At 36.9% G+C, this 12,339-nt stretch overlaps 1 protein-coding gene across 1 annotated transcript in view; it reads left to right on the forward strand.

Moving 5' to 3' along the window:
* LOC139971505 (EH domain-binding protein 1-like) overlaps positions 1-12,339 on the forward strand; it is a 74,921-nt gene that overhangs the window by 20,163 nt on the left and 42,419 nt on the right. Inside the window, exons 5-9 of the mRNA XM_071978049.1 lie at positions 4,889-4,945; positions 7,081-7,262; positions 9,287-9,507; positions 10,959-11,289; positions 12,051-12,180. Of these exons, the coding sequence (XP_071834150.1) occupies positions 4,889-4,945; positions 7,081-7,262; positions 9,287-9,507; positions 10,959-11,289; positions 12,051-12,180 (921 nt within the window). The remainder of the gene's footprint in view (positions 1-4,888; positions 4,946-7,080; positions 7,263-9,286; positions 9,508-10,958; positions 11,290-12,050; positions 12,181-12,339) is intronic.

Here is a 12,339-nt window from a genome sequence, read left to right on the forward strand (position 1 = left end):
TTCACCTTACCTAACCTTACGTTTTCATGTCTCCTGTTATCTGACACAAGTCTCCCCTTACCTATGTCTCCTTACCTTTCTCCTCACTAGTCTCTCCTTATCTTGTCTGTATTCCCTCAGTTTACCTCTATCCTCTTGTCTTGTATCCCCTTACCTTACAAGTCTCTCCTAACCTTACCAGTCTCTCCTTACTTTACCAGTCCTCCTGTACCTTACCAGTCTCCCACTACCTTACAAGACTTTCCTTACCTCACCAGTCTCCCATTCCCTTACAAGTCTCTCCTTACATTACCAGTCTCCCATTACCTATACCTTACAAGCTTTTCCTTACCTCACCAGTCTCTCCTTATCTTACAAGTCTCATCCTACTTTACAAGACTCTTCCTTACCTTACTAGTTTCCCAGTACCTTTACCTTACAAGTTTATTCCTTACCTTACCAGTCTCCCATTACCTTATCAGTCTCTCCTTACCTTATCAGTCTCTCCTTACCTTACCAGTCTCCTATTACCTTTATCTTACAAATTTTTCCTTGAAACGTCACCAGTCTCCCATTACCTTACCAGCCTCTCCTTACCTTATCAGTCTCTCCTTACATTACGTCTCCCATTACCAATACAAATTTTTCCTTACGTCACCAGTCTCCCATTACCTTACCAGTCTCTCCTTACCTTACCAGTCTCCTATTACCTTCACTTCACAAGTTTTTCCTTACCTTTATTAGTCCTTATCCAACCTGTCTTTCATTATCTTGCATTTATCTTTCATTTCTATTTAACTCCCTCCCCCTTCCTTTAATCTTTTACAGTATTGATTGAAACATACAGTGTCAACCCCTTTAAGCAATCCCGAGCAAATGTACCCATGTGATGTAATATTCTGTATGTTCATGTTCATGTAATGTTCTCAGCAAATGTTGCAGATTTTTAATGAGAACTCATTATAATATTGATGTTCATGGGTCTGGTCTTGTTGTTATGCACAAGATGTGAAGATTACAACATATGGTTGTAATTAGATGAGGGAAACAAAAGATATGAATTGGTTACAATGATTGACTTTAACGACGACAGTAAGTTCATATGAAGGTCTTCATTTTATACTTCACAAGGTCTTATTCCCAGTGCGCCTTGTTTATTCTCATGTATCATAGGGCATGAAAGATTGATTTATACATTCCAATTTTTTTTCCTTTTCTTATTTTGGCAATGATGGTATCTGCCATTATTATTGCGCGTGAAAGTCATTTCACTTGGTTTTTTTTCCTCTCCTTTTCCAAGTTATTGGTTATGTTTGACTTTAACTTCATAATATAAAACAAAAATTGACTAGTCAGACTAATAAGCTAGATTGTGAAATTTTATGATTAAATTGGACAGCATTGGAAATTTGATCCAAATCAAATCAAGGTTTTGTTAAAGGTCCATCTTTGCTGCTATCATGTCTAGAGTACTTCAGAAATGATGTCATTTTTTTTTTGTATCTGACATTTGTGCTTCTATACCATGGCTTTGTATTAAACTTTTGCATGAAGAGTATATATCTTCTTAACTGTATACATTAATATGATTAACTAAATTTGTCATCCCATCATAGGCGTAGGAGGCGGGAGGGCTGGGGGGGCTGCAGCCCCCCCAACCAAATTTTTTGGTGAAAATTCGGGCAATATACTGAGAATTTTTCGGGCACCTACTGAAAGAAGAAAAGTTTGCAATAAATTTTTCAATTTTTTGGGGGTGAAAATTCGGGCAATATGCTGAGAATTTTTCGGGCACCTACGGAAAGAATAATAATTTGCAATGTGTTTTTCAATGGTTAAACTGAAATAAGTTTTATCGTTATTATTGTAACGACTTCCCCAATAATTATAACCAATATGGAAGGGTAATACCAGGGAAAATACAACCAAAATTTTTCGCGTTTACCATCTTATTGTGCATATCATATATGCGTTCATCGGTTATCGTCATGTGATATAATAACCGATGAATGCCTATATGATAGCACAACAGGATGTTGAATGCGCGCGTAGCGCGCGAAAAATTTTAGTTATATTTTTCGGGCAAGTCATTACAGCCCCCCCAAATCAAATCAGGCTCCTACGCCTATGCATCCCATTAGTAGTTTCATTAACCTTTTAATTTTTTTTTTGTGTTAATTTTAGCATCTCTATCCTCAGTACTTATAGACATTTTAATATTTGAATGTTACTGATTGGAAAAAAGTAAAAGACAACTGTCAGAGTGTATAAAAGAGGAAAAAATTAAAAATTGCACAAGAATGTAGTAGATTTTGGAAATTCTCTATGTAGACCTCTGACCACCAAGAAAAGAACATTAGATATCCAAACAAAATTCCTAAAATAGAAAGTGATAATTATAATAACTTTTATTCACTCATTTGAATGCTCTAGTAAATTCTTTATGTGGTACTGTAGTTAATTAATCAAACTAAATTTACATAAAAAATATCATGCATATGCAATACTCTTTAACACTTGTTTCCACCATATAACTCTTTAATCTATCTGGAACAGTATGGTTGAATGGCTTTATACTGTGCAACTTTACATCATAGCCTTTATCAGATTTCGCATTATTTTCTTTACTCCTTCCTTCGCTGTCTCCTCACAACAACTTCACTCCTCCCTCTACAATGTCGAAAGCACTCTTTAAGATTAGTAGATACTCTCCCGATGACCAACCCATTCTTGTCTACTGCCCTCATTCTCATTCTACCATCCAAAGTGTCTTTACCAGATTTCACACTATTTTCTTCACTCCTTCCTTCTCTGTCTCCTCACAACAACTTCACCGCTCCCTCTACAATGTCGAAAGCACTCTTTAAGACCAGTAGATACTCTCCCGATGACCAGCCCATTCTTTTCTACTACCCTCATTCTCATTCTACCATCCAAAGTGTCTTTATCAGATTTCACACTATTTTCTTCACTCCTTCCTTCCCTGTCTCCTCACAACAACTTCACCCCTCCCACTACAATGTCGAAAGCACTCTTAAAGTCAGTAGATACTCTCGCATTGACCAGCCCATTCTTGTCTACTGCCCTTATCTTTCTCATTCTACCATCCAAAGTGTCTTTACAAGATTTCACATTATTTTCTTCAATCCTTCCTTCCCTGTCTCCTCACAACAACTTCACCCCTCCCTCTACAATGTCGAAAGCACTCTTAAAGTCAGTAGATACTCTCGCAATGACCAGCCCATTCTTGTCTACTGCCCTCATCTTTCTCATTCTACCATCCAAAGTGTCTTTACCAGATTTCACATTATTTTCTTCACTCCTCCCCTTCCCTGTCTCCTCACAACATCTTCACCCCTCCCTCTACAATGTCAAAAGCACTATTTAAGATCAGTAGATACTCTCCCAATGACCAGCCCATTCTTGTCTACTGCCCTCATCTTTCTCATTCTACCATCCAAATTGTCTAGAGCTCTTACCAAGTGTTTCCGACACATTAAAGTGAGAGTGACTAGCCGTTGTTACAAGGACTCAGATAAGACGGTCCATTCATAAATATAGCTAAACCAGGGGTGTGTTTGGGGATATTTGTTTTAAAAGACTTGATGGGCAATTTATTTTACGACACTCATCGGTCACGTAGGTGTGTGTTAGGCCAAGCAGAATGGCTTGTAGGGGTACTTTTCTCATTACTCTGGGTAGAAATATCGTGAACAGGTTTAGCTCGTCATAGAATTTGTTACAATTTGAAAGACCATATCGTATGGGGAAACAAGGATGAAACATTTACTTAGCTGACTCAGGTAGAACCACCCATTATAATCCAGTTTCTAGGTTTCATTGCTTCCAATGTAGCGCTGCTGCTGTTATCCACTTGACGATAACGCCAGTGTCAATTTTACATAGCCCTCTTCCTTTAATGACGGAAATTTGGCCTCTAATTAGGTTAACAGGTTCCTTTGGCTTTAATAAGGCTTTCTTCACAATGTACACAGAGCAAAAAGGAAATCTTCTCTCCTATTTTTTTTTATACCCTTTTTCCTCTTTCTTTGTATTTTCTCAAAACGAAGGTGCAACCTTGTTTTATTATGATTTCATTTCTTTTTTGTCAGGTTACATCTCTCATTTCTTAAGATGTAAATGTTAATCTATGGTACATACGATCTGCAAGATTGCAGTACCAAAATATCCTGTTGTAAATGGGATGAAAATAAAATTTGTTATTAGTTATAATTTTATAGAAATGTTTTGCCCATGCAAGCTGTTTCCAAGGCAGGAACTTGGAAGCTATAAGTAAAATTTTATGCGTGCACAGCAGTAGTTATGTCTGCTTTTTTTCGATAGGTTAATTTTGTATTCTTTGCAAAAAAAATTCCAATGGTAATGCATTTTATGAGCCTGAGTAGTCAAGTTTCATTTGAAATAATGAAGAAAAAGGGCAAAATTTTTGAAAAATTTACAAAGATTAATACTACGGGTGAAGCACTCTCGAAGAAAGAATGTTTTTAAATCAAAGATAATCACTCATATGCCTATGGTTCATTTGTCTCTAACAATCAGCCAACTGCAATCCTATTTGGAGTATTGGTAATATGTAGATTTATCCTAAAACATTACCAAAAAGAATGAGTACGTCCAGACCTAAAACTCGAATCAACTTTTATTCGTCATCAATTTGCCCTAAAATAAAGACTTCTTATGGTTCTGTGAAATACGGTTTTGTTCTCCCGTAAATGTTAAAGAAGAGTAATCCTCAAGCATGGACAGGGTTGTCTCTTATTTATAACAAAAAAAAAAAAAAATTGGGAGCTATTTTCAAAGTGATCTCTCTCAGTCTCGCTTTCTAATGTTTTTATTTTGTATTTGTATATTTGTATTTATTTATTTTTTATTTCATTTTTCAAAACAGGAAAATAGACAAGACGCTGAATTCGAAGACAAAGAGTGGACTTTTGTGATTGAAGATGTAAGTAATGATTTCTGAGGAAAACAGGATATTCCCCCCTAAAATTCTATCTCCTGGGGCATGGAACATTCCACAAACCTTGACTTGTCCCAATTCCCCCAACGTGAATCATATATTTATGCAAAACAGGCGCACATACTGTACATTGTTGCATGTAATATAGAGTTGTCTATGTTGCAAGTAAAACTGAAATTTTCATTCATCATGGAACATTGTAATTTGTTCCAAATGTACTGCAAAGTCAAATAATGGTCACTTGTGTTTAAAATTATTATTATTTCATGGTCTAATTTTGGCCCTTTTTTTGATGCGTAAGAATAATCTGGAGGGTGTGACCCTCCAGGAAAGTAATTTTGGAAAACTGAAGATTAAAACATTAAAAAAAAAATGTTGATATTTTCTATAGATAACAAATTCTTACTTTTTGGTCAACATCCATTGCAATCAAAATGCTACACTAACTTTTGACCACGAATATATAGAAACCTGAAGATGAGCTCTTCCTGTTACTGTGAGAGGTGTTTTGTTTCGATAGAGAGGAAACAAAGAATATCCCTTTGTTGATATTTTCTATAGATAACAAATTCTTACTTTGTGGTCAACATCCATTGCAATCAAAATGCTACACTAACTTACAAATAGGCAGGGGAGAAAAAAAACTTGACTGTTTTTGACCACGAATATATAGAAACCTGAAGATGAGCTCTTCCTGTTACTGTGAGAGGTATTTTGTTTCGATAGAGAGGAAACAAAGAATATCCCTTTTGCCATTTCGCTGTGAATCTTCCTGTTATTGAGTGTAGGTCTATGCAATGGTTTGTTGCACAGTATCAGCTCCTGAAAAGTTTTTTTTTTTTCTTGCTCTTGTGGTTTCATTCTGTTGAACCTCTTCATGTCATATCTCAATGAATTCTTGGCAGATTTTGGACAGGTTACTTAGATCGTGTTACCCAAAACTGCTGAAAAAGTTTGACATTGAGGATGTCAAGCTAGGAAAGCCTGTATAACGTTCGTTTCTAATTTCCGCCTTCTGCTTTTATAATTGACTCGGGGGCCGTTGTTTCGACTTTTAGATGTTGCTGTTAGATTAGAATTACTATAATAGAGTACTTAAAGAAGCAGAGTATTGGGGTTATTTATTCTAAAACATTACGTTATCCATGTTCCATTTCTTACAAGATCTCTATGACGCACATGAAGGCTTATCCAGGAAGGTACACTCAGTACTAGTCATTTATCACTACAGCTTGTGTGAAGTTAAGTTTGTCTAGGACCAAGCTTGGGATATATTCTCTAGAAAGTGGCCCCTAATTTACAGGTTCTTTTTCAGTAGGGGCCTATCTTGTGTAAGCAGAGGCCATGTGACATTTTGAGATCCATCATTGATACTGTTGTTGATGGGTAAAGAACTATGCAACAAAGCCAAGTGTATGTGTAATTTATTGTTACTAACTTTTTGCTGTTTATTTTTCCTTTGAAAAAATTGAAAATTTGGTCCACGATTGGTTGATTGGCTTGACTCTACCAACCTTTGGAAAAAGAAAACCCTTGCTCCTGGCATATTTTTTCAGATATTACAGGAAGCTGTGTGCCAAGTTACTGGGGTGGGTGGGCCCTGGCTCCTGTGTATTTTCAGCCTTTGACTAACAGTGAACAACAATAACAGCTTCTACCCTTATTACAAGGTATAGGTATTTTTGGTAAAGCATTATAGCTCTAGGCTAAATGTGACCATTTATGACCCACTTTGAGTCGGGCGCAATGGTTTGGAGAGGGTCTACAACGAATTATTACTTACAACAGTATTGAAGGGGTTGGTTACCCATTTCCAATTACAATGTATTTTTCTGCCCAATATTTATTAATATGAGATGATAAACGAAGTTTCTAACTTCTATTTCTTCTCAAGTCATCTCTGCGAGGAAATCTTTATACTTCTCATTTTCCTTACAAGATTAATGTATCACAGAATACTATAAAATCTTGCCTGGAGATGAATGTACCAGCTTGAGACATTTTACATATATATGACAGTATTTTGCATATATCTCAGTAAAACTCTCCTTTCCCTACAGTCAGCCTTTGACGTACATAAATGAACTACTTACAAATGTTGAAAATCTGATTTTGTACAGGAGGACAAGAAAGGGCGGCGTAGGGCGTTAGCTCAGGGTAACGTCAACATGAAGGATTTTGCAAAGTCGTCGCCTACCCAAGGAGAGAGGATGATACAACTAAAGCCATGTAGTAAGAAATGCAACAGGGCTGTCTTAACATTCACCATAACCAGCGTATTACTGAGAGAGGGCGCTGCCACGTGAGTTCTTCAATTTCTTCGTTATTTTGTTTATATTTTTTTTTAAATAAATGACAAGGTTTAGTTTGATACAAATGATTTTTCTCTTATTTAGTTTAATCCAAACCCCTGTTCTTCAAACTGGGGTTGGGACCATTTTTGGGTCGCCCAAATATTTTTTGGGTGGGGTGGAGGGGGGGGGGGAGAAGGGAGATAAATCTTTAACGAAAATTGTTCAAGTTAAGAAAGTTGCAAAATATAAGTCCATTTTGCAACTAAGCATGCTTGAATGATATTAATATTTCTCAAAGAGGAAGGGGATACCTCCTACGCATAGACCCCTTCCCGCCAGGCCACAGCTCCCGCCACTGGAAGGTTGCCAAGGCGATGGAGGTCAAAATTGAGGTCATCAAGGAGAAACAGTTTGAGTACCATATGAACTTCATATTTGAGGACATATAGATGGGTTGAAGTTGTTCTATGTGAGCAAAGTAAATAAGGGAATATTTTTGTTCCTGGTTCGACATACTGATTTAATTGACAGGGCTTAAAGCAGTTGCTTTTGTTTCAGTTGGTAATAATTCAAAAATGTTTAATGTTATTAATGCCAAACTAAAATCAGTGTAATGAAGTGTGATATTGGTATGTTGCATATTTGACTGTGTGAAGTTTGGTCATTTTGGCTTTTGAAAAGGAAAAAAGAAAGAAAAGAAAACACAATTAAACCTAATATCCTGCTGACAATACCATGGCAGCTTGTGACAATACATCATAGAAAATTAAAACATGTTAAGTGTGTCTCTTTTGAAAGTGCGAGTTGAATTGAGAAAATTGGTCTAATTTGAATAGGAAATGTTGCATGTAGATAACCCTGCCAGACTACTGTGGTCAAGCTAACCAACTGGGCTATGTAGACTGCTGTTATGTCTGGAGGATTAAAACCAGTTAAAGGATTTGCTGATAGAGTATATATATATGCTTTCTTCAGTTCTAGAACTAAGAAAACTAACAGTTTATTAATACATTGTGCTCAAGCCAACACGTTTACGAAAATGTTCTGCAAAACATTATCACCTCCTTTAAGGTACGAGAGTAAAAAAAATTAATCTACAGATGTGTCGAGTTTCCACTCAACTGCTGTCAGTTTTCATTTGTGAAGTCAAGTGAGCTGACAATTTGATTCAATGAGTGCTTATTGGGTATTGTTGTGTAGCTAACAGTAATGCTGATGACACCAGTCTGCATCAGATTATTCGGAGCAGATCTGAAACAACAGCCTCCCTCTATTGTTATGTTATGGGTGACACTTAATGCATTCAAGATTCTGACCAAACAAAATTTGTGTGCACTTTAATATTTAGAAGTGTAGCACTCATGTACCCTCACTACATTGTGTTCAATTGTCGCTACCTCATTTAGGGATAAGTACCGTGTTGTCTTGACATGACCTTACTTGTATTACTGTTGATTCAGTTATGACTTTTTCTGTTTAATAACCTTCTTCTAATTAACCTGGAAGTCACAGAAGGTGTGTTTGGTGGGATCAATCAGAATCAATAAAACTCAGTTGTCTTTTCCTCTTATTAAACATTCAGCTCTTTAATTTTCGCACGATTGCAACAATTTTGTTAATTAAGATCATTTCAAACCACGAGATGTCTGTCTACACATCCAGTATTTTAGTGGCTTTGTTGGATATTGTGTTTTTGAAAGTCTGTGAGCAGAAAATGCAGGAAGTGTTTTAATAATTATTTGTTTGCAATAAAGGAGACAGGTGTGTTAACTTCTTTGTGAGTATATTGCTATTTTGACATATAATGATCAAACACAAAAAATCATTATATCGTTTCAAGTTTTTAATTAATGATTTAAAAGAAACGAAAAATGATAAACAGTTTTACCCTTCTCCCAAAACACTCTGCTTACCCAGTAAAGGCAGAAAGAAATTTGTGAGAATATTTTTGATTGACCTAAAAACGATCCACAGGATATCTTCGCAGTGGGACATAAAACAATAAATAACGTCCTCCCTTGTGTCTTAACAGAGATGACGATATGCAGTCTTTAGCGAGTATATTGAGCTACCATCAGCCAGATATTGCAAACCTGGACGACTTTGAAGAGGATGACGACGAAGACGATGAATTTGACAGAGAGCTCACCCCGGGAAAGATACACGAGCTGACCAGTCAGTACCACTTCTTGGTCCCGACCATCGAAGAAGAAGATCCCTTCAGCAAATTAGACGACGAACTCGCAGAAACAGGTACGATCATCCCGTCTTTGTGAAATTTCGTAATCGACAGTCAAGTTTGATGAGTTTGAATTTAGGCAGATATAGGGTTAACACGATTCGAATGACTTTTATTCCCCCCAAAAATTGATTTTTTAATTTTTAATATCGAAGCAGCCTGCTATGTTTCCTTGATTGCTGCATTACCAAGCCCGTTTTTACTTCACGTACCAGTTTCAGGCAGGTCACTTGTGCAATGTTTCATCTAAGACTGAAAACAAACAAAATTTTTCTCACATTAGAAATGGTTTTAATCACCTGGCAATTAGCCTCAGAAGTCAATAACAATAGACATTTTCAGCCCGATGTTTATAATTCTTAGATATATGTTATTAGTAAGCCAGGCCTTGGTACATCTAGGTCGCTGGAAGTCTTGTAGACCTTGGCTAATATTGTTTAAGGAATGGAAAGCCCTCTCTTTAAGGTATGATGCCAATTAAAGATTTGTTGTAACATTAATGAAACAGATGAATAGTAACTTGAATTATGCTTGAAGTATATCTCTTACTGAAAGAAATTACATTGCAAAACACATCCAGCCTCTTTGAAATGACTCTTTCAAAGCAGCCTAAAATATGATCAACGTTTTCTTGATGTTGTTCTTTTATAGATTGTCTTATCAATTCATTAGGATTTGGCTTATGTGAATAAATGTTGATGTCAATGCTCTGTAAAATGTGAGTAGCTCACAGCTAGCAGGGATAGATAACCTGAGAAGCTAAACTCCTCGTAGGAGGAGACACAAAGAATTCCATCGAATGTGACAAGCCATGTGTTAGTTTTGTGTCTCGTGGGAATATATTTGTGAATAATTTGAATTTCTCAGAAGATGGGTAGATTCTGCTTGATTAAACCTTGTCGGGTTTCATCGCTATCTCTCCTCTGCACATCTCGGCTCAATATTCTCGTGGAAAATTGGAAAAGGTTGCAAATTTGATATAAGCTCAAATTTTTACAGTTTTGGAGATTAAGGTATGTGTTTTGAAAGTTGTGGCTCTGTGTTCCTGACAGCTTGTAAAACTGTCGAGGTGAGCTAGCATATGCTACAGTCGTGACAATACGAACCTGTTGAGATAGGATCACATGACCAGTATTGGCAAGTTTTGTGTATTTCTCTGCAAGTTTTGGCAATTTAGGAAGGCAAAAACAGAGGCCCCTAACAGAAGGCCACAATTTATTCCCAGCGGTGTATCAGGTTCATTTCGGAGGTGATAAACATCTGTTGCAATTTGTATTTCTTTCCATAACAGGCTAGCTTAACAGAGTAGCTCTAACGAAGGAGGGAAAAGATTTTGGATTTTGCAATGTGTGTGCCTGTGATGAGGCTATAGTGTTATGAAAATACATGTTGAAGTCGGCTAGATGTAGTTCACCATTAACAACTGTCCGTTTTTTTACTATTTTATCTACATGTGTGTGATCAGATCCATTCGCAAAGTGTAACGCAGACAGGACGCTTTCGTTTGAAGGAAGTTTCCAGTCCGAGAGCCACAGTCCAGGGATAGAACCAGAGGACCCGTTCGCCATTCTGGAGGAGGAGAATACAGTCACCATAGACGAGAACGCATCTGGTAATCCATTTGAAGACGAATTGCAGAACCCATTCACCGAAGCAGAACCTACTGCCATGTCGACGCCGGAAACGAGGAAAACTTCAGAGCCCACAAATCCATTCGAGGAGGAGGAGGACGAGAAAATGTGCAATAAAGATGAAGAGAGCAATGTCCTAAAAGAATTGTTGTCAAAGTCTGATGAGTGAGTACCTCGGAATTGAGATTTTATTTTGGCACTTTTTTTTGGTTTCTTAGAAATGTCTGTTTTTGATCTCTTCTGTTTTGTGTAACATGTCCATAAGAGAACAGTGAACCTGTCAAAGTGTTTAAATTTTTGTAAAAAACTAGTCTTTGCCATTTTTTTTTGCACAATAGAAAGTATGTTCTGACATAATGTATAGTATGAGTACATAACTTCACAGGTGAATGTTAACATCACAAACCACTAGGACTGAAAAATTACAAAAATTCACATAACAAATTTTTGCCAAAGTATGTTTTCATTCATTCTGTTAATTCTGAGAATCTGTTTCAACCAACACAAAATAACAATAATTTTGAGAACAGGGATAGTTCACAACATTGATTTCCTGTTAGCCATTTGTGACAGTGACATTTTTTCGTGCAATCTGCAGGATGCTTTACTTCAGGATGTGCCAACTGCCACAACAAAATTGCAGTACTTCTCAATATGAGAAAGTGTTTCATGTTGCATCTGTTATGTTGAACTATTCTGTCACAATTAGGCCATATAAGTGTGTGGGGGTGGGAGGTGGGAAGGGGAAGGCATGTGATTCATTAGAGCCCCGGAAGAATGTTAGTCTGACAAACATGTACGTACATATTGTGCTCATGAATTTACAGTGTTAAGTCTTGTAGGCTACCATTTATAGATTGTATCAGCTCAGTTCAACTCAGTATATTCGGCATTTAATGATTAGAACATTTGATTTTCTTCCATAGGAACCGTAAGCGGAAGTCACCTTCTCCAGATGGTTTGAGGTCATCAGAGGACCAGGTTGTTCCTCAACAGAAACCAGCCTCTGTCACCCTCACACCGAAACAGAGAGACCATACCTCTAAACCTGCCATGGTAGTCATTACTTTTCTTTGCTAATTACTTTCTAATAGTTTGTATTGTTGGAATTGACTCTTTGACATACATGTCTAATCAAGTTTATAGGAAGTTTGCTGGTTGTACTTTGACTTTTTCCTGAGAGTGGTCCAAACTGGAAAGATGGTTGTCAGTTGC

This window comes from Apostichopus japonicus, chromosome 8 (genome assembly GCF_037975245.1).
Source record: "Apostichopus japonicus isolate 1M-3 chromosome 8, ASM3797524v1, whole genome shotgun sequence".
Classification (NCBI taxonomy): domain Eukaryota; kingdom Metazoa; phylum Echinodermata; class Holothuroidea; order Aspidochirotida; family Stichopodidae; genus Apostichopus; species Apostichopus japonicus.